The sequence below is a fragment of the Rhinatrema bivittatum genome, chromosome 8 (genome assembly GCF_901001135.1).
Source record: "Rhinatrema bivittatum chromosome 8, aRhiBiv1.1, whole genome shotgun sequence".
Lineage (NCBI taxonomy): Eukaryota > Metazoa > Chordata > Amphibia > Gymnophiona > Rhinatrematidae > Rhinatrema > Rhinatrema bivittatum.
Genome location: NC_042622.1, coordinates 14,492,337 through 14,513,629, shown reverse-complemented (window position 1 = coordinate 14,513,629; position 21,293 = coordinate 14,492,337). Strand labels below are relative to the sequence as shown.

The 21,293-nt window shown below is 49.0% G+C and overlaps 1 protein-coding gene across 1 annotated transcript in view; it reads right to left on the bottom strand.

The window, feature by feature from the left end:
• Positions 1–8,957: 8,957 nt before the first annotated feature.
• TAF4 (TATA-box binding protein associated factor 4) overlaps positions 8,958–21,293 on the bottom strand; it is a 151,722-nt gene continuing 139,386 nt past the window's right edge. Inside the window, exons 13-16 of the mRNA XM_029612659.1 lie at positions 12,509–12,634; positions 11,842–11,898; positions 11,620–11,739; positions 8,958–10,656 (exon numbers count right to left, since the gene is read on the bottom strand). Of these exons, the coding sequence (XP_029468519.1) occupies positions 10,489–10,656; positions 11,620–11,739; positions 11,842–11,898; positions 12,509–12,634 (471 nt within the window). The 3' untranslated portion in view covers positions 8,958–10,488. The remainder of the gene's footprint in view (positions 10,657–11,619; positions 11,740–11,841; positions 11,899–12,508; positions 12,635–21,293) is intronic.

Here is a 21,293-nt window from a genome sequence, read left to right as displayed (position 1 = left end):
CAAGGAAGGGAGATCCTGTCCTGGCGGCACTCCGGCCGAGGGCTCGGGCTTTTCCCATTCATGACTCGTTTTTACAACTTCTCACCAGGGAATGGGACACCCCGGAGGCCTCCCTGAAGAGCAGCCGGGCTATGGAAAAGCTGTACCCGCTCCCCGAAGATTTTCTGGACCTCATCAAGGTCCCAAAGGTGGACTCCGCAGTGTCGGCGGTCACGAAGAGGACGACTATCCCAGTGACGGGAGGTGCGGCGTTGCGGGACACACAGGATCGTACGTTGGAAGTTTTCCTTAAGCGGGTTTTCGAGGTCTCCGCTCTGGGTATGCGGGCGGTGATGTGCAGTTCGCTTGCCCAGCGGGCTAGTCTCCTTTGGGTGCAACAACTCCTCACGTCTCAGAACCTGCCGTCCGATGAGGCTGCCCAGGCAGATCGGCTAGAAGCCGCAGTGGCATATGGGGCGGACGCCTCGTACGACCTTTTTCGGGTCCTCGCAAGATCCATGGTTTCGGTAGTGGCAGCACGACGACTACTGTGGCTACGCAATTGGGCGGCTGATACGTCCTCTAAGTCGAGTCTGGGCTCTCTTCCCTTCAGGGGCAAGTTCCTCTTCGGGGAGGATTTGGACCAGATCATCAAGTCCCTGGGGGAGAACGCTGTTCATCGGCTGCCGGAGGATAGGTTTCGACCATCCAGAGCATTTTCTTCTTCTCGGACCAGAGCCAGAGCGCAACGGCGCTACAGGGGATACAGACAGGCGGGCTCCCGGTCATCCGCCCCCAGGTCTCAGCCCTGGTCGCGCTCCTTTCGCGGGCGTCGGCCCGCACGCACTACTCCCGGAACCGGGAACCCCTATACCAAGTCTTCACAATGATGCCAGTCTCGCCCACTCCCCTGGACCGACTAACGTATTTCTACGCGGAGTGGGCACGGATCACCTCGGACCAGTGGGTCCTGGATACCATAAAACACGGCTACGCATTGGAATTTGTCCGCCCCCCGCAGGGAAGGTTCATCTTTTCCCCCTGTGGCTCGGACCTCAAGAGAGGAGCGGTGCAGCTGACTCTGGACAGTCTCCGGGAGATAGGCGCTATTGCGCCCGTGCCCTTCGGAGAGGTGGGCTCGGGCCACTATTCCATCTATTTCGTCGTACCAAAGAAGGACGGTTCCTTCCGGCCTATCCTAGACCTCAAGGAAGTCAACAAATCCCTTCGAGTCGTTCGGTTCCGCATGGAAACGCTCCGGTCAGTGATTGCGGCGGTGCATCGGGGGGAGTTCCTTGCCTCCCTGGACTTAACGAAGGCCTACCTGCACATTCCCATCCGCCCGGACCACCACCGTTTCCTTCGTTTCAAAATTCTGGACCAGCATTTTCAGTTCACGACTCTCCCGTTCGGATTGGCGACGGCACCGCGCACCTTCACCAAGATCATGGTAGTCGTGGCGGCAGCTCTCCGGAAGGAGGGGCATCCTGGTTCATCCTTATCTGGACGATTGGCTCCTCCGGGCGAAGTCATTCGATCATGGACGCTCAGCGGTGACTCGAGTAGTACGACCAAGAGCTCCCTCATGCCCTTGCAACGCTTGGGTTTTTTTGGGGGCGACCTTCGACACCCTACTGGGCAAAGTTTTTCTGCGCCAGGACAAAGCTCAATCCTTGCGGGATCACACACGACGGTTCTCTGCGTTACCAGAGCCCACCTCCTGGGACTACCTGCAACTCCTGGGAGTGATGGGGTCCACCATCGACCTTGTACCTTGGGCTTTCGTGCACCTCAGGACCTTACAGTGGGCGCTCCTCTCCCGTTGAAAACCAGTATCGCAGGACTACCAGATGATTCTCCCGCTCCCGCAGAATGCCAGGGACAGTCTGGGCTGGTGGTTGGATCCGCCGAACCTGGCCCGTGGCGTGTCCCTCGATCTGCCAAATTGGGTGGTGGTGACCACCGATGCCAGTCTAGCAGGCTGGGGTGCAGTCTGCGATCGAAGCGCCACGCAGGGGACGTGGTCCACGGTGGAGGCGAAGTGGTCAATCAACCGTCTGGAAACCAGAGCGGTCCGGCTAGCTCTGCGACATTTCCTCCCGCTTCTTCGGAACCGGGAAGTCAGAATCCTATCGGACAACGCTACCACCGTGGCCTACATCAACCGACAAGGAGGCACGCGCAGCCCGCAGGTTGCGCTCGAGGCGGCGCTGCTGATGCAATGGGCGGAGCGTCATCTCGTCCGGCTAGCGGCCTCGCACATCGCCGGTGTGGACAACGTCCAGGCGGACTTCCTCAGTCGTCAACTGCTGGACCCCGGAGAGTGGTCTCTCTCCGACAAAGCGATGCAACTTCTCGTCCATCGGTGGGGGGCCCCCCACTTGGATCTGATGGCGTCCGCTCTCAACGCCAAGGCTCCACGCTTCTTCAGTCGCCGGAGAGAGCGCAGCGCAGAGGGAGTGGATGCCCTGGTCCTCCCGTGGCCGCCACATCTTCTGCTCTACGCTTTTCCACCATGGCCCCTGGTGGGCAGGATGCTCCGCAGAATAGAAAGCCATCAGGGGACCGTGGTTTTCGTCGCCCCAGAATGGCCCAGGCGACCCTGGTTTGCAGACCTGCTTCAGCTGGTGATCGACGGGCCAATCAGGCTGGGGCACCTCCCCCAGCTCCTACATCAGGGCCCGGTATTTTTCGAGCAGGCAGAACTCTTCTGTCTTGCGGCCTGGCTTTTGAGAGGCGCCGCCTCCGGCGTCGGGGCTACCCGGAGGCGGTAGTATCCACGCTATTGCGGGCACGAAAGACATCGACGTCGGCGGCCTATGTTAGAGTCTGGAAGGTGTTCGAGCTGTGGTGTACCAGCCAGGCCACGAGACCTGCTAAGGCTTCTGTACCTCAGATCCTTCAGTTTCTACAGGCGGGGGTGGAAAAAGGGCTCGCCTATAATTCACTACGGGTTCAGGTGGCCGCCCTTGGTTCGCTGTTGAGCGATGGGGGCACTCTCTTCTACAGTATCCTGACATTGCTCGTTTTCTCAAGGGTGTCAAGCATATGCGTCCTCCGTTACGGGACCCTTGTCCCTCCTGGAGTCTTAACCTTGTGCTTCGCTCCCTGTCGGGACCACCGTTCGAGCCGCTGCGCAGCGCAACGATAAAGGATCTCACTCTCAAGACTGTATTTCTTGTCGCCATCTGTTCCGCTCGACGCATCTCGAAGCTGCAGGCTCTGTCGTGTAGAGAGCCCTATCTCCGTTTCTCCGACTCTGGAGTTTTGCTTCGCACCGTTCCCTCCTTCCTTCCGAAGGTGGTTTCTGCATTCCATGTGAACCAGACGGTGGAGTTGCCGTCCTTCTCTTCCTCAGAGCCGAAGTCTCTCCGTCTCTTGAATGTCAAGCGCACTCTGCGCCTCTATCTGGAGGCTACAAATGAGTTCTGGACCTCTGACCATCTCTTCGTACTCTGGGCCGGTCCTAAGAAGGGGTCTCAGGCCTCGAAGACTACCATTGTCAGATGGCTGAAGGCCGGCATTGCTGCTTCCTACATTGGGGCGGGTCGGACTCCCCCACCCGGAATCGTAGCGCATTCTACACGTTCTCAGGCGGCTTCCTGGGCGGAGGTTCGCTCGGTATCCTCGCAGGAAATTTGTAGGGCAGCCACCTGGAAATCGTTACACACGTTCTCGAGGCACTATCGTCTGCACCTCGCCTCTTCGGTCTCTGGACACTTTGGCGAGCAGGTTCTCCGAGCAGGCCTCGCAGGACCCCACCCGATTTAGGGAAGCTTGGGTACATCCCACTGTCTGGACTGATCCAGGTACGTACAGGGAAAAGAAAATTATTACTTACCTGCTAATTTTCGTTCCTGTAGTACCATGGATCAGTCCAGACGCCCACCGCGTTTGGGTTCTTGATCCTGCTCAGCTCTGCGCTATTTCCTGTTCACAGTGCTCTGTGTCTTCACAGTCGTCTCTTTTCGCTGTTTTTCACAGCTCCCTACAAGTTGGTAGGATGTTTGCAGTTACTTGTTGCGGTTACAATTGTTTTCATTATCTGTTTCCACAAACTTGATCCTTCGGGGGTTTCTACTCTGGCTTTGATATACTCGATACTGAACTCCTGCAGAGGGGGTAGTAGTATATATGGATACGCCCCCTCAAAGCTTGTGCTGACTCCATCTGCTGGATTGGGGACATAACCCACTGTCTGGACTGATCCATGGTACTACAGGAACGAAAATTAGCAGGTAAGTAATAATTTTCTTATATAGATATATATATATATATATACATATACATATATATACACACACACACACACCTTAATCTGCCAGTTCAATGTTATATTGTTTACTATGCATGAAATGCACTTACCGCATACAGTTTTGTAAATGGTAGCTTGGATACTTTGGAAAAGAAAAATAACAAGATACCAAAAAAATTTTAAAAGTCTGACACCATAATCTGAGACACCCAGCATAAAGCACTACCCACTACCACTACCACTCCGACCGTTAGGGCTGAGACTTCAAAAATCTTTTTCAGATGAAGTTCCATCCTACGCTCCTGAGAATGCCTAATGGCCGCAGAACCCTCAACCGGGACAGTGGTCTCCCGAGTCACAGCCAATACCAAAGCATCCACCTTCGTTAGCCTTAAAACCAAAGCCTCTTCCACAAGTGGGTAGAACTTTGCCATGGCCCCTGCCAACCTTTAAACCTGCCTGAGAAGTATCCTATTCTGAAAAAATCTAAGGCCTTAACATACAATGAAAAGGAAAGGGGATCATTCCTTTCCTGCGTTGCTTTACTCTTTTGTTCAAAGCACCACAAGGAGCTGCAAAAGAAGTGGACCACTTTCAGATCATCTCCTTCAGTCACAGTTCTATCACCCTCTTCCAAAGGATCACCCGAAAGGTCCTCACCAATGTCCGAGCCCCCTGACTCCATCTTCTAGTCAGGATTAGTCTGTATCCATCTCTTCTTGGGCAAGAAGTGGACCACCAGACACCCTCCCTCCACCACCATCAGTGCTTCCCAAATGACACAGCCCCACCTGAAGCAAAATCGTTTTCAATTAAAAAAGAATTCTGCATTAAAAGCACAAACTGTGGGGATAAAGTATCCCTCTGCCTTCTTCCAAGATTGAGAGCCCTAGGAGAGAGGGGGGGGGTGTATTCTGTCAGGGGCAGCGGGGATCAAACCTGTGGCCCTACATGTGCAAGACCAGGGTATCTTGCAGTGGAGCCACAGGGACTCTGCTCCCCCTGCCCCGCCGTCACGAGCATTAAAGTATAGACGGGGGTGGGAGGGATTAGCCGCCTTCACCCCCCGAGTTCCCCAGACCTGCGGGAGCTGGCCACCTTTCCTGCTCTGCACTGGAGCCCCGGCGCTGCTGCATTTTACAAGCAGCCTTTTATTGTCCGCGCTAGGGACAGAGCCTCCCAAAGAGCAAGCCCTACCGCCCATAGAAAGAAGGGCTGTAACCGTGAACGGCGCTTCTCCAACGCGGGACTGCCATGTTTCTAAGACTGCATGGGAATAAAACGAGCCTCTCCCTTTCTGGGGCTGCACCACTGAGGCCTGCACTTTGGCTGCTTTCCCAGTTGCTCCCAGTCGCACAGCTCTAAGGGCCAGCACCTTAATGCCAGAAACCCTTGAAAGAAAAAAAATCAAATCACTTCCCTTTAGTAGTCTTCATCCAGGGGCAGAGGGGACTCCTTCAGCGGGCGGGAGACGAGGATCGGGGATGAGGAAGCCAGCACCACTGGCTATCAAACCCTCCTTAATGTCCAGGAACAAGTCAAACAAGGGTTACCGACCCCTTGCTCGTGCCTACTCTACCAGGGAGATGGTCCCAAACCAGGACCTGGCACCTCTGGGAGTAAATCTTTGTCTCACAAGTCGAACTTCAGGTTAAAGTCGAACTTCAGGACAACAGGAAACCCTGGTTCACGCCGGAGTTGAAGTCGCTCAAACAAGAGCTCAGATGTAAGGAACACAGGTGGCGAAAAACCCGTCCACTGTTACCCTCTTGGCTTATAAATCTTGCCTAAACTCTTACAGAAACATCATCAATATAACCAAGAAAGAATTCTTCTCAAAAAAGATCCACCACTTTATCTTCGACTCTAGAGCTCTGTTTTCCTATGTGTCAGCCCTCACCAAACCAACTACCCCTCTTATACCAGACGCACAAGCATCCAACAAAGCCAACGAACTGGCGGTCTACTTTGAGAAAAAAATAGACACCCTCCTCGCTCCTCTCAAGGGGCCCTCTCCTCAACCGAACTACCCTCCCACCACCAGCACACAACACTCTCACCCAACCCACATGCAATACAAAGCAACTACAGCTTCGATGGCTTCCCTTGAGCAGACGTCCGCCTTAGAAATTGAAAACATCCTTAGGAAGATGAAGCCCTCGTCCCACCCACTTGACCACATCCCATCCAATCTACTGTTCTCCATTCCTAACATCATCGCTAAACCGATAGCAGACATCATAAACTGCTCGCTCTCTCAAGGTCAAGTCCCTGACCAACTCAAGCTTGCTATTCTCAAGCCTCTCCTTAAAAAACCTAACCTTCCACCCACTGACCCAGCTAACTTCAGACCAATTGCCAACCTCCCAATTATTGCAAAAATCATGGAGAAGGTAGTAAACAGACAACTATCCGAATTCCTAGAAGAGAATGACATTCTAACCTCCAATCAATTCGGATTTTGAAAGTCACTGAACACTGAATCTCTACTAGCCTCGCTTTCTGATAACATCCTCATCAACCTGGAAAATGGTCAACCTTTCCTTCTCGTCTTACTGGACCTCTCCTCATCGGTCGACACTGTGAACCATTCCTGCCTCATTCAGCGTCTAGCAGATATTGGTATAACAGGTTCAGCGCTCAACTGGTTCAAATCTTTCCTTGAAAACAGGCAATACAAGGTTAGGATTAACAACAAAGAATCACTCCCTATCAGATCAAAGCTGGGGGTACCTCAAGGATCATCCCTTTCACCTACACTATTCAATATTTATCTCCTACCACTCTGCCATCTACTATCTAACCTCAAGCTAACACACTTCCTATATGCAGATGACATTCAGATCCTCATCCCGATAATGGAATCCCTCCACAAAACGTGGTCTTACTGGAACAGCTGCCTTTCGGCAATCAAAAACATGCTAACAAGCCTCAACCTCGTGCTAAATACTAGCAAAACTGAAATCCTCATAATAGCTCCAGACAAGTGCTCTCTATTCAACCCAATTAGTTCCACCCAACTCTCCTTCACATCAATCGACCACACGCCACAAGTAAGAGATCTTGGTGTACTTCTGGACAACCAACTCAACTTCACCAAGTTCATAAACAATACTACCAAAGACTGCTTCTTCAAATTGCAAGTCTTAAAAAAATTAAAACCTCTTCTACACTTCCGAGACTTCCGCTTGGTACTTCAATCTATCATCCTCCCTAAACTGGACTATTGCAACTCACTCCTCCTGGGCCTGCCAGCCAACACCATCAAACCACTTCAGATGGTCCAGAACGTGACAGCCAGAATTCTCACTAACACCAAAAAATGGGATCACATCACCCCTATCCTCCAAAATCTTCACTGGCTGCCTATAAAATTTAGGATACAATTTAAATCCCTCATGATGATTCACAAGGCTCTTCACAACATCTCCCCCCCTCAACCTATCCTTCCAACTACAGCAACACATCTCCAATAGACCAATCAGAAGTGCATACCAGAACATGCTTCACACCCAGCCAACAAAAACCTCATTGAGGAAACGAGCTCTGTCCACTGCAGGTCCCCATCTTTGGAACCTGCTCCCACCGGACCTCCGCCAAGAACCATGCCTTCCGACATTCAAAAAGAAGCTAAAGACTTGGCTATTCACTCAAGCTTTCCCTGAGAGCTAAAATCTGGTGAAGCGACAGACGATATACTTACCTCTGTACATATGTTCCTGATTTATGGTTCCCAGTTACATTTAATTGAGTTTATGAAAGTTCTCTTTAATAGTTTTCCTGTATACTTGTGTTAATGTATTCTGCCTTGAGGCGACTGTTTTAATGTATTTCCGCCCTGGAGGCGATTGTTCAGTTCCTTGTAAACCGGTGCGATATGTATTCTTTACAGGAACATCGGTATATAAAAATAAATAAATAAATAAATAAATAAATACCTCTACCATCTGCTGGAGACAGAGAATACTGCAGACTGCAGGTGGCACAGTAACTCAAGCACTTGTAGTACAATAAAGCTTTCCTTCTGTCTCCGTCTGCTGCTAGGGGAGAAAAACCCAATCGCCTGGACTGGTCTCGGGACAATAAGGAAATGTATTTCTATAAGGCTTTCCTATCTCATTCAAGGCTGGAAAACAAAAATTCAGTTTCTCAGTCTCTTACTACTCAAGACGCAAAGAGACACATCAAGCAATTAAAGAGCATCAGTATTTAAATGGTTTGCAACTTACCTGGACAAAGTGCAGGCTTTAAGAAATTCCTGGTGCTCTGATCACCTCCAAGTTATCTGGCTAGACATGCATTTGGATAACTTGGGAAGTGTTCCAGGGTGAAGTTAAGCTGGCGGGATGAGTTATCCGGTTAAAGTCTGATATTCAGAGACAGCTGGACAACGTATCCGGCCAAGTCTGGTCGTGCCAGAGAGCAGTCCTAAAGTTAGCAAGTTAAGTTCATCCAGCTAACCAGATGAGCACCCTACTGGCAGCATTCTGCTGAATATCCCGGACAAGTTAGCCGGATAAACTGTGCTGCTGCATAATTGGGCTCAAGATAATCTTGGGGTAAGGGATAGAGCCTTATAAGCTTGTATGAAGAGTTTGAGACTACTCTCCAGAATTCTCTTTGCCATGTTTTCATTTCATTGGCCTCCTCGCTTGGTTTCTAGTTGGGGCAGCAGCAGCAGCGACCATTCAGGGGTAAAAACGGACCACAGACAAACTACAGATAAATTTGTTTTTAATAAAGGAGTTAATTTTCTTTCAATCCTATATAAAACAATAGCAATTAAAAACTTCATTTTTTTTTAAAGTAAAATATTTACATATGAACAAGTAACTGTGCAAAATTTACATGAAAAAAATGGAAAGACAGGATTTCCTAATAGAGAAAATAAAAGGTGTAACAGTTTGTCAGATGTTGATAAAAATACTGATCAGCCTTCCGTTTTACACGCCCGACATGAGAGTTCACAGAGAGAAAGCCAAGGTATTTACAGTCAGAAAAGTACTATCAATAGACAATTTCATACAATAACCTCTGAAAATATAAAGAACAAATTAGTATATTTTGTAATAAAAAAATAGGTACAAAGAAGGGACTTTGACTGGGTATCTTTATAATCGGCCCACATCTTGCATACAGCCTTCTAGCAAAATAATTATGGTTTACATAGCAATTTTTATGTTATGTGCCAAATATTCTGTACAATTACTGACAAAAACCACCAGTCACTTCTGTTTTTCAACACTTGATTCACACAGAGAAAACCTGTCTTCTGATCACTCCTCTCAATTTCCAGCCCATATTCAAAACTCTTCCCATGGGAAAGCCACCAGACACTGGCGAGGCACAGCACAGGAAAAGCCTCAAACCGTGCCCTGGGATTTTATTTTACGCCTAAGACGTCACTTTAGCTAAACAAAGGAAATAATAATAAAACACAGTGCAAGTTAAAATATATTTATGCTGAAAGGTTTCTCAATTTTTCATTTTGTGTGTTTAAACTGTACAACTTTACAAATGATAACAAATAAAGCCACATTTCTGGTTTCTTTTTTACAGGTGCTAATAACACATTCAATAGTTACCCTCTTTCTGGACTTCCAGGGCCTTCCAAAAAAGCAGTCGTGTGATTAATTTAAAAATTTGTTTTAAAAAATCTGAGATTGTGTTGCTAAAATCAACTGTGTTTTCCCCTAGAATTTGTATGTTGCTTCAGGAATGCAGATAAATATTCTGGGAGTCAGTTTGCACTGCCAACTGATTGCCAAAAGAAAAAAAAAGAAAAAGGGAAGGGTAAAAATGAAGTGAGGTTATGCGACGCAGACAGAACGAAGTCATAAATCTGAACGTCAAAGTAATGCACAATAGAAGATGCAACTGCTACAAGTGGGTACTTATTTGCTAAACAGTTCTGTCAGTCTTTATATATGGCTTGTTGGCAGGAAGGCCACTCACTCAGGAGACGAGTTAAGATTGAAATGTCCTTTTGAAAATGCGTGTTTTCCCCAAAATCCCATCCACAGGCCTCTGCAAAGTATTTGCGCGGTACCAGGGGCGCACCGTGTGCAAACGTTCGGACTGAAGAGAACTCATTTAGAAAGAAGGAATATAAAAGTGTTCCGTGGAAAGAGGTTGGTTGGGTTGTTTTTTTAAACAATATTCCATCTGCTTATTACAAAAAGGCGGAGTCTGCAGGTATATAAAAACGTCCCCAGGCGTCTCTGTCAAAAAAAATACCTTGATCTTTTCCGGTTTTACTTGAGAAATGCTTTATATAGCAATAGTGAATGGCTTGTCTCGTGCTCGTTTTCCAAACAAAATATGAGGTCCCTGAGGTTGACCCGCGTTATCCTTTGCCGCGTGAACTGTCTGCTGCTTCCTGCTCCGGAGCTGCCTGGGACGGCCGTGCTTGTACCAGACACCTAGAGAAGAGAGGAGCAGAGGACACACAAAAAAAAAAGTTACAACTTCAATGCATCTGAGCAGAGAGACGCAAGCAAAGGCGGCAACTTTTCCAAGAGCAGCCGTCAAGAGAAGGGGAGGCTGGAGCAGGCAGTGGCATGACCCGGGGGGGGGGGGGGGGGGGGGGGGGGGGGGGGGGGGAGGGCGCTATCTTTATTGGGGGTCCTTCAGACAAGTGCGGAGCAAGCTGGGGGAACAAATGTTAATGAGCACTCATGACAGGTAGAAAGAAGACTTGAATATGGAGGCAAAAATAAGTAGTGGGCAGCAGATAGTAAGCAAAGGCAGGAAAACAGTTCTGAAAGTTAAGTCACTCGGCCGAACGCTGAAAGTCTGCGCTGGCTTCCTCAGCCACACAGACAAGTAGCCAGGTTTAAAAAGAAGGGGGTTCAATAATCGTACGTTCAACAAATGAGGGCTATTTTGCCCTTCTTCATCCACACAAGGCCCGCAAAGCACTTTTTGTGTTCGTGGCTGCTAGTTTACAGAGGGCTGCAACATGCATGAGATAAAAGTGCCTGCAAACCTGTCCCTAAACCATCCCAGCCCAACACTTTGCAATCTGCTCTTAACGACCTCCAGGGACAGCGATTCTGCCACCACCCTCAGAGTCGGAAAGATCTTCTGAATTCTCCTCTGCTGTAATTTAAGGTCATCATTTCTTGTCCTTTCCCCCAGTGGAGATGGAGAACTTGGGAGGCAGGGAGCTTCTCTTCACTGTAAATTCTCTTATGTGCTTGACGTTTTGCCAAGCCACTAAATAAACCCCAGTTCACTCGACCAGTGCTCATCAAAAGCCTGCCTGCTCTCTGCTTTCTGTGCATTTTCTTTAACCAAGTTGCAAAAAGAGGAGAGCATTCTCCATGGGTAATTCACTAAGGGCAATGCTCCCTCCCCCAGCGCTGGGTGCGAGGACTCGGTACCTCTGTTCCTGAGCCAGGTCCTGGAGAGTCCACTTTCCTCTTCCTTCTAGGCCCTATTGCAGCTAATGCAGTTAAGTTGGCGTCCCGCTGCCTCATTTGTGCTAATTCCTGTTGCTGCATCTGGAAATTTAAAGAAAATAATACATGAATTTAAACCTCCTTTTCTTTTCCCAAGTACTTTACAATCTTTCACCTGGAGAACGAAAGCAGGTGAACGCATACCTCCTTGGCTTTCTGCTTCAACCTCAGCTGCTCCGGATCTTCTTGTCTAGATCGAGACTGCATTTTGGGGACAGAAAAAATACCAATTTATAGAGGTGATGCTGTGCATCTTGTAAAGGTTCCCGCTTCCCACACATGTTCAACTCACAGCAGGTACAAACGGGGAATTCGAGATAAACCTAAAAAAACCAAACACCAAAAACCCTTTAGAAATCATGCAAGGCTCCATCAGCTAGGAACAATAGCGAAAGAAAAGGTGACAGTTAACGATTTCCTGAAAGCTGCTTTGGAGCATTTTTCTGCATGATATAAAGACGAGGCACGAAACAAAACAGAAACAGTCTTTCAAGGCGTTTTGTCACCATACCTAAGGGTTGTGGATGACCTGGGAGCCAGGCATGACCATGCATTTGTCACTACAAATGTGCGTGGCAAATTCATTTCTGCAGCTGCCAGGCACAAAACTGCCCTCTTTAGCCGAGTATCCTCCAGAATAGGTTGTTCTCAGAGGCCCATAAACAGGAGGGTAGCCCTGGACCCTGCAGGCACCAGTCTCCCTTCTCACGGGCTACTTTAGGACACAAACTCACTGCCATATCTTTCATCTACTCAACACTCTGCATCCAATTAAAAAAAAAAAAAAAAAAAAGACAGAACGGATACTTGCCCTTGCTGCCCGCATTAAAATTTCCCGCTCTTGTTCGTCTTTCCTCTGTTTTTCTATTTGGTCGAGTTGTTCAAAGAACTTGAGCTGTGCCCGAACATCATTTGCTTGTTCGTATCTTTCGTCATCCTGCAAACAAGAGAACAAAATGCTTTATATACTGTGAGAGACAGCCATTAACTCAGAGCATGCAATGGAGTGATACCTGTGTTAACCTGAAACGTCTTTTATCCCTTTGCCAACAACTAGGTTCTAGTTTTAAAAAAAAAAAATCAGTATTCTTGGCATTAATGGAAGTCCTTGTAGTGGGACCTTACATTGTTTGCACGTTGCCAACAGTTAAGAACATTAAGGTGTAAAGCAAAGAAAAAAAAAGGGGTAAATTATTGCAGAATGATGGCAAAAGGTGAACCCAGCGGTAAAGGAAAGAAATAAATAGTAAAGCAGAGTTGCTTACCTGTAACAGGTGTTCTCCTGGGACAGCAGGATGTTAGTCCTCACAGATGGGTGACATCATCAGATGGAGCCCGGCACAGAAAACTTATGTCAAAGTTTCTGGAACTTTGATTGGCACACTGAACATGCCCAGCATGCCCTGTCCACGTGTCCACACAGGGTCCCTCTTCAGTCTTGTAACATAGAATTGACGAGCGAAAAAAATAAAATAAAACGCATAAAAACCAAACTCCGCAGGGTGGCAGGAGGGTTTTGTGAGGACTAACATCCTGCTGTCCTAGGAGAACACCTGTTACAGGTAAGCAACTCTGCTTTCTCCTAGGACAAGTAGGATGGTAGCCCTCACAGATGGGTGAATACCAAGCTACAGGCTGCTCCCGGTAAGGCTTAAGACCAACAGGCACCGAACCAGGTGCCAATGGGCACAAAAATAACTGCGGTGCTGCTGGTAACACAGGGAGACAGCATGAACCAAAACATGGGCCCTAGGCAGGGAGAGTTGGGTTTTTAAGCCTGGAAGAGGTTACTGTCATGTCTACCATCCTTGTCCAAGCAGTAGTGAGCAGCAAACTTGTGTAGGAAATTCCACGTTTGGCTCTGCAGATTTTGGCAATGGGAACCGCTCGTAAGTGGTCTACCGATGCTGCCATGGCTCTCACTGAGTGAGCCTTAACCCGGCCTCCAAGCTGAAGGTCTGCCTCCATATAGCAGAAGGAGTTTGACAAGAACAGAATGGGCATTGTGGTGGGCAAACAAAGGATATGAAGAGTTGCGTGGACTGCCTGTGGCCTGCACTGCGTTCGAGATAGAAGGCCAAAGCGCTTTTACAGTCCAAACTGTGTAGAGCCCATTCGCTCTGGTGCGAATGAGGCCTTGGAAAAAGGTGGGCAGAATAATAGACTGATTAAGATTAAAATCAGTCCCCACCTTAGGCAGAAACTTAGGGTGAGTTCGCAGAGCCACCCTATCATGAAAGAACTTCATGTAGGGTGGATATGTCACCAACGCCTGAAGCTCACTAACTCTGTGAGCCGAAGTGATCGCCACGAGGAAGAGAACCTTCCAAGTTAGGTACCTCAGATGGCAGGAGCGCATAGGCTTGAACGGGTCACAAAAATGAGCTGTGCTAGCATCACGTTGAGGTCCCAGGACACAACAGCAGGACACATCGGGGCTTCCACATAAATCGCCCTACTATGGGCTGCACAGAGATGGTGTACCACCAATACCTTGATGGTAAGCGCTGATGGGACTCAGATGGATCCCGACAGAGTTGTTCTTCAGGCCAGCCTCCAAGAGGTGCCACAAGTAGTCTAGTAACTGCGGCGTGGGGCAGGCGAATGGATCTAAGCCATGACCCCCACACCAGACAGAGAACCTCCTCTACTTGAGCCTGTAAAACTTCCTGGTGGAAGGCTTTCTTGAAGCTACCAGTACTTGACACACGTTGTCAGAGGTCGAGGAACTGCAGGACTAGCCTCTCAACATCCAGGCCGTCAGAGTTAATGACCTGAGATTTGGAAGGCGCAGCCAGCCCCGATCCTGTGTAATCAAATCCCCTTGTCCTGCTGGAGCTTCATGAGAATCTTCATTACCAGTGGAAGTGGAGGATACACATACAGAAGACCCTTGCCCCAGTAGCAGGCAAAAGCATCCAAGGCTGGCTTCCCGACACTCCTGTATAGGGAGAGGTGGCTCACTTTGCTGTTGCAATGGGAAGCAAAGTGATCCACATCCAGGGTTCCCCACAGGCAGAAGATCCAGTCCGCTTCCAAGGTGTCCAGCAACCACTCGTGTGATCGGAACGCCAGACTCAGGCAGTCCGCCACCACATTTTCTTGTGGTGGTCTTTTAACAGAGCCACCATTTCCCTAACTTTATCCCCGAAGAGATTCTCCCGTGTGCAGGGTAGATCTGCCAGCTTCTCCTGGACCTCCAGTTGAAAGTCGAGACCAGAAGCTAGGCCATTCTGCGGGCACAATGCCTGCTGCGACCACCCTCATTGCCATTTCAAACATTTCAAGCACCTCGTGTTTTCCAGCCTCCAGGCCTTACTGCACTACCGCCTTGATAACAAGGGTATTTCCCCCGATACGATAGGAAAGTTTAAAAGTCTTAGATTTAAATGTCTCATATAATTTTCAATTGACTCCAGCCTTCTTAAAGATGAAATTCTTTCTAAGCCCATTGTAGCATTGGCATTTTGGAGGCTTTTTATATCTTCATTAATTTTCTTTAAAGAATTATTTTGTTCTTCAAATTTTTGATTTGTGTCCCATTCCAACACCCCGACCTTAGCGGCTATTTCATCCAGCTTCAGGGTTTGGTCATCTAGCTTTGAAGACATCCTCACCATGAGTTCCCAGATGTTATCGAGAGTTATTACCGCCGGTTTGGTTAATTGCTGGGAGAGGATTCTTACCCCAAGTCCAGCGACATCGCCTGGTTCTCCCGTTGTTCTGGGGATGTCTGCTGCTGTTTCTCCTCCTTCTCTCGGCACTTCAGACCCTCGAGGTTTCGGAGTAACTCCTTCCTCTCCACCCGCTCTGTCGGCGTCTGGGCCACCCAGTAGGTTTCGCCCGATGATGTCATCGGGATGTGACTCATCTCCTCAGTCGACTGTTAGGGGCAAAGTTCTCACTGGCATTCTGGGGTCTGGAGGGCTCAATGAAAGTTCCCCAGGAGAGTTATGGCTCTCCTCTCACCTGCTCTCCAGCGGGGATTGACGCCCTCAATTGTGGTGGTTGAAGGGCAAAGTCGGATATCAATCGCTGTCCGGCAGCAATGTCCGGGTCGGGTGGAAAGACCCGGACTTTACCTTTTCTCTTGTGAGGCATGAATAATAAGAAAATATCACCGTGAGGCTTCTAAAACAAAATCTTGGATCCGGAGCAAACGAAGGTACACCCTCTCAGGGCGCCATCTTGTTTTCTCTCCTTCTATGGTGCCGCTTTCTGACTGACTGGAGGACCAGACACAGGGTGCTCCCAGATCCTGAGGAGAATTTCCTTGAAGATCTCATTGACTGGGACAGCCACTATCTCCTTTGGGGCATCAACAAACTGGAGGACATCCAGCATTTTGTGCTGGGTGCCCTCTTCAGTGAGTAGCTGGAATGGGATGGCCTTAGCAATAGCCCAGATGAAGCCCGCAAAGGAAAGATCCTCTAGGGGGAGACCGATGCCTCTCATCCGGCGGAGACGGCTTGGAAAAAAGGTTGTCTGATGGATGTGTCATCTCCCCAGTGATCATACAGGGGGCTCCTCTTCGCTTAGGTCCCTTGGGGACTGGCGTGGTGGGTCCCTGCCCAAGCCTCTCTGTTTTGGCATCGAGGGCACCATGGGCAGACAGCACCGAGGGCATCGACAGCACAAAAGATCCCGAAGGTCCGAGAATGGGATCAGGGAACCCTGGCAATGGAACTAAGGGCCCCAAGGACCTCGTCAGCCGCATGGATTCTTCATTCTCGGAGGACCCAATGATGGGAATCGCTCCGGAGGGTGGCATCGGTGGCCGCAGGAAAACTGATGGAATCCCGCGCACTGGCTGCATCGGAAGTATGCCCAGAAGGATGTCTAGACACTCTAGCAGGGAAGCCAAGAGAGATGGTGGAGGCTCCGGCACCAGCATGGCGACCGGTGCAGACGGTGGCTCGATACTCCTCAGGGCTCGGAGCACTGCCTGTTGAACACTGCGGCCCAACTCCTCCTGAAAGTCCGCTGTAGTTAAGATGGATTTAGGAGGAGGAGGAGGCATCAGCAGAGCCTCCTCGGAGCCCCGAGGAGGCTCGGTGCCCAGCACCGCAACCGGTGGGGAATGCCTTGGACTCCCGGATCTGATAGAGGACAGTGCCTCTTCCCCACGGGGTTGCTTCAGTGGCGGCAATCCGGCCACCAGTGCTGCACCGGTCTCTGAGCCATGCGCTGATGGTGCTCGGCCGAGGAAGGTGAAGATTCTGACGTCCTGTCACTGGCTCCTCTCTCATGAGAGGGGCCTGCCAGAGGGGTAGAGAGGGATGGCGTATCTAATGGCTTCCCTCAACTCCATGGTGTTGACGCCCCCGATGCCGGAGTAGACTGATCAGACTTTCTGGAAAAAAGCTTTTCCATCTTATCCAGTTAAGTACAACGGCCTTTGGAAGTCATCTGGTCACACAGATGGCACCCTCGGACATCGTGCGATGACCCCAGGCAGAGGACACAGATCTTGTGCAGATCCGTAATCAACATGGTCCATGGGCACTGGGGGCATCGGCGAAAACCAGACAACAGCATGAAAAATAGCTGGTGAGCAGTCAATGGCCATCGGTCACCGAGAGGCGACTTGCTGGGAATTGACCACACAAAGGGAAAGTTTAAACACCTACTGCATGCCGGATGGCACCGACCGAAGAAGAGGGACCAGGAGCCGAGGACGTCGAAAAACAACTAGGAAAAACACTTTAAGAAAGATGAGCTAAGAGCTCCACTACCATGAGGCAACTACGTCGCAGAAAAAAAGAGACTGAAGAGGGACCCCATATGGACGTGTCAACAGTGGCAGGCTGGGCATGCTCAGTGTGCCAGTCAAAGTTCTAGAAACTTTGACGAAAGTTTTCTGTGCTGGGCTCCATCTGATAATGTCACCCATCTGTGAGGACTACCATCCTGCTTGTCCTAGGAGAAATAATCAATACATGATAAATATAAAATACTAATTAAAAAAAAATAGAACAGCAATATAAAAACTTTTAATATACAAGTTAAAATAAAAGTGTGACACACAACAGAAATGCATCCTTAGAATTCACAATATGGATTGTGTTGTGTATCATTTCTGTTGTGCGTCATACTGTTTTATTTTAATTTGTATATTAAAAGTTTTTATATTGTTAATGTTCTATTTATTTGTTTCAAATGTTTTATATTTATGATTATTGATTTACTGTTTATTGCTTCATTTACCACTGGGTTACCTTTAAGAACATAAGACGTGGCACACTAAGGCCCATCAAGCCCAGCATCCTGTCTCTGACAGTGGCTAAATTTGGCTCCAAAGAGCAGATCCAATTCCTTGTTGCTGACTGCCAGAGGTAAGTGGTGGGTTTCCCCAAGTCCACCTTATGGACTTTTCCTCCAGGAGCTTGTCCAAATTCTTTTTAAACCCTGCTATGCTAGATTTCTTGACAACATCCTCCAGCTTAAATTTACATTGAGTGAAGAAACCTACACTTTCTCCAGTTTGTTTAAAATCTAATACCTGGTAGCTTAAATGAAAATTGGTTCTTACCTGTTAATTTTCGTTCCTGTGATACCACAGATCAGTCCAGAAAAGTGGGTTGTGTATCTCTACCAGCAGGTGGAGTCAGAGAACAGTTAGAACTTTGGGCACTGCTACATAACGAGAGTGCCACCTGCAGTCACTCAGTATTGACCTGTACCCAAGCCCATGCTAACAGAACTAAATAACGAAGGGAGCACCCAACCAAATTTCCAGACTACCACTTCATCGCTGGCAAAAACCAGATCGATCAACTGCTAACAACTGCTCCATGAATCATGTCTGCAAAAAAGGAGCTTCAACAATAAAAAACTTAAGCAGGTTCTGACCAAGACAGTCTTTTGGTGTCTGAAGAAAGGGCTGGGCCTTTGGACTGATCCGGGGTATTACAGGAATGAAAATTAGCAGGTAAGAACCAATTTTCATTTCCTGAACATACCCAGATCAGTCCAGAAAAGTGGGATGTACCCAAGCCACCCTACACTGGGCAGGAACCCAAAAGACCCGCACGAAGCACACTCTCCCCGAAGGACGGTTCATCTGAAGCCTTAACGTCCAATTGGTAATGATTCGTAAAAGTGTGAATAGATGCCCACACCGCCGCCTTACAGATCTCCTGAGGCGACAGTAACTGACACTCTGCCCAGGAGGCAGCCTGAGCCCTCGTGGAATGAGCTCTGAGACCCAAAGGCACCTAACGCCCTCGGGCTATGTATACCGCCAAATGGCTTCCTTAATCCACCGAGATATGGTCACCTTTGACGCTTTTGTCCCCCTTCTCTGGGCCACCAAAGAGAACGAAAAAATGATCAGAACGTCTGAAGTCATTGATAACCTCCAGATAACGCAATAAGGCGCGCCGCACATCCAAAAGATGAAGGTCTCTGTTCTGAGAAGACTCCCAGGACCAGTTAGGGAACCCCGGAAGCTCCACAGTTTGATTGATGTGAAAGGCTGAAACCACAAAGGACGGAACCGTACGTAACGATACCCGATTGTTGTAAATCCGAAGAAAAGGATCCCAACAAGACAGCACCTGCAACTCTGAGATCCAACGGGTCGAGCAAATGGCCACCAAAACCACTGTTTTCAAAGTCAGATCTTTCAGGGAAACTCCACGAAGAGGCTCGAAAGGAGCGCCACATAGAACTCGCAGGACTAAATTCAAACTCCAATCCGGACACACCAAACTGATGGGAGGGTGCAAATGTTTGACCCCCTTAAGAACCCGAGCAATATCCGGATGCGCTGCCAGCGAACAGCCGTCAAAGTTTCCCCACAAGGCACCTAGAGCTGCAACTTGTACATGAAGGGAATTGAACGCCGAGACCTTAGCGAGGCCCTGTTGTAGAAAGTCAAGCACCCGAGGAACATGCATCGCTAAAGGGTCGCAGGAATGCTGATGACACCACACCTCAAAAAGCTTCCAAACTTTCACATAGGCCATAGAGGTGGCTGGATGTCTCGCCTTTAGGAGGGTGGGAATGACTTATTCTGAATAACCCCTCAAGTGTAAACGTCACCTCTCAAAAGCCAAGCTGCGAGAGAGAAGTGATCCTCCTGATCCGAAAATATGGGCCCCTGACGGAGCAGATGCGTTAGATGAGCCAGCTGAAGTGAACCCTCTAGAGCCAAGTGTACAGAGAAGCCGACCTATGAGGGGGCCAGGACGGGAAGGCATATAGCAGAATCCCCATAGGCCAAGGACACACAAGAACGTCTATGCCCACCGAGCCCTGTTCTCGGCAATGGCTGAAAAAACGAACTGTTTTTGCGTTCGCCTGCGTTGCCATCAGATCCAGCTGAGGAGTTCCCCATCTGGCGCAAATGAGATTCCACGCCTCGAGAGATAGTTCCCATTCCCCTGGGTCTAGTTGCTGACGGCTGAGATAATCGGCTTGCACATTCTCTACTCCCGCAACATGGGATGTGGCAATGCCCTCGAGATGGCGCTCCGCCCAGGTGAACAGAAGATGTACCTCTAGTGCTCCGGCGATACTTTGAGTCCTGCCTTGCCGGTTGATGTACGCCACACCACTGTCGCACTGTCCGAGAAGGCTCGCACCATTCTGCCCTGGATCTAGGGAAGAAACGCCTGCAGGGCCAGACATACAGCCCTGGTCTCGAGCCGGTGTATGAACCAGGATCTTTCCATCGCCTACCAGAGCCCTTGGTAGCCACACCACCCCCCAACCTGAAAGGCTGGCATCGGTGGAGATTATCAGCCAATTCGGAGTGTCCAAATCCACCCCCCGTTCCAGATTGTCCAGTGACAGCCACCATGACAGACTGGCTCTGGATTCCGGAAATAGAGGCATTGGTAGATGGAATTGCTCCGACACCGGGCTCCAGCGAGACAAAAGCGCATGCTGTAAAAGTCTTAAGTGAGCGAACGCCCAAGGAGCCAAGTCCAAGGTTGAAGCCATGGAGCCCAGGACCTGAAGATGATGCCACAATGTGGGATTGTTCCTTCGAAGAAGGGAATGTATTTGTTCCTGCAACTTCCCTATTCGGTCCACCACTAGAAACACTTTGCCCAGCAAGGTATCGAATTGTGCTCCGAAATAAATCAACTTCTGAGTGGGTTCCAAGTGACTCTTCTGCACATTGATTATCCAACCTAGGGATCGCAATGTGAACATCACCATGTGCACTGATCTCTCGCAGTCCTCCCGAGACTTCGTGTGAATCAACCAGATGTCCAGGTACAGGTGGACCAAGATTCCCTCCTGACAAAGGAAGGCTGCCACCACCACCATCACACCTTGGTGAACATGCGAGGAGCTATGGCGAGACCAAATGGGAGGGCTCAAAATTGGAAGTGTTGTCCCAAGACCTTGAACCGCAGAAACCTCTGGGAACACTGAGAGGAGAGGATCACCTTGCTGGTGGCTGAAAGGAATCAGTAAGTTTTTGCTTGGGACATTGGCTTTTTTAAAAGTATTGGGGCAAAGTTAACTATTTGGGAATATTATTTAGTGTGTTTGTGCTTTTAATAGTCAGAAAGGCAGTGAATAAACAAGTTAGACTGTATTTTTAAATAGTCAGTCAATAAGGTAGCTAGTAAGCAGTA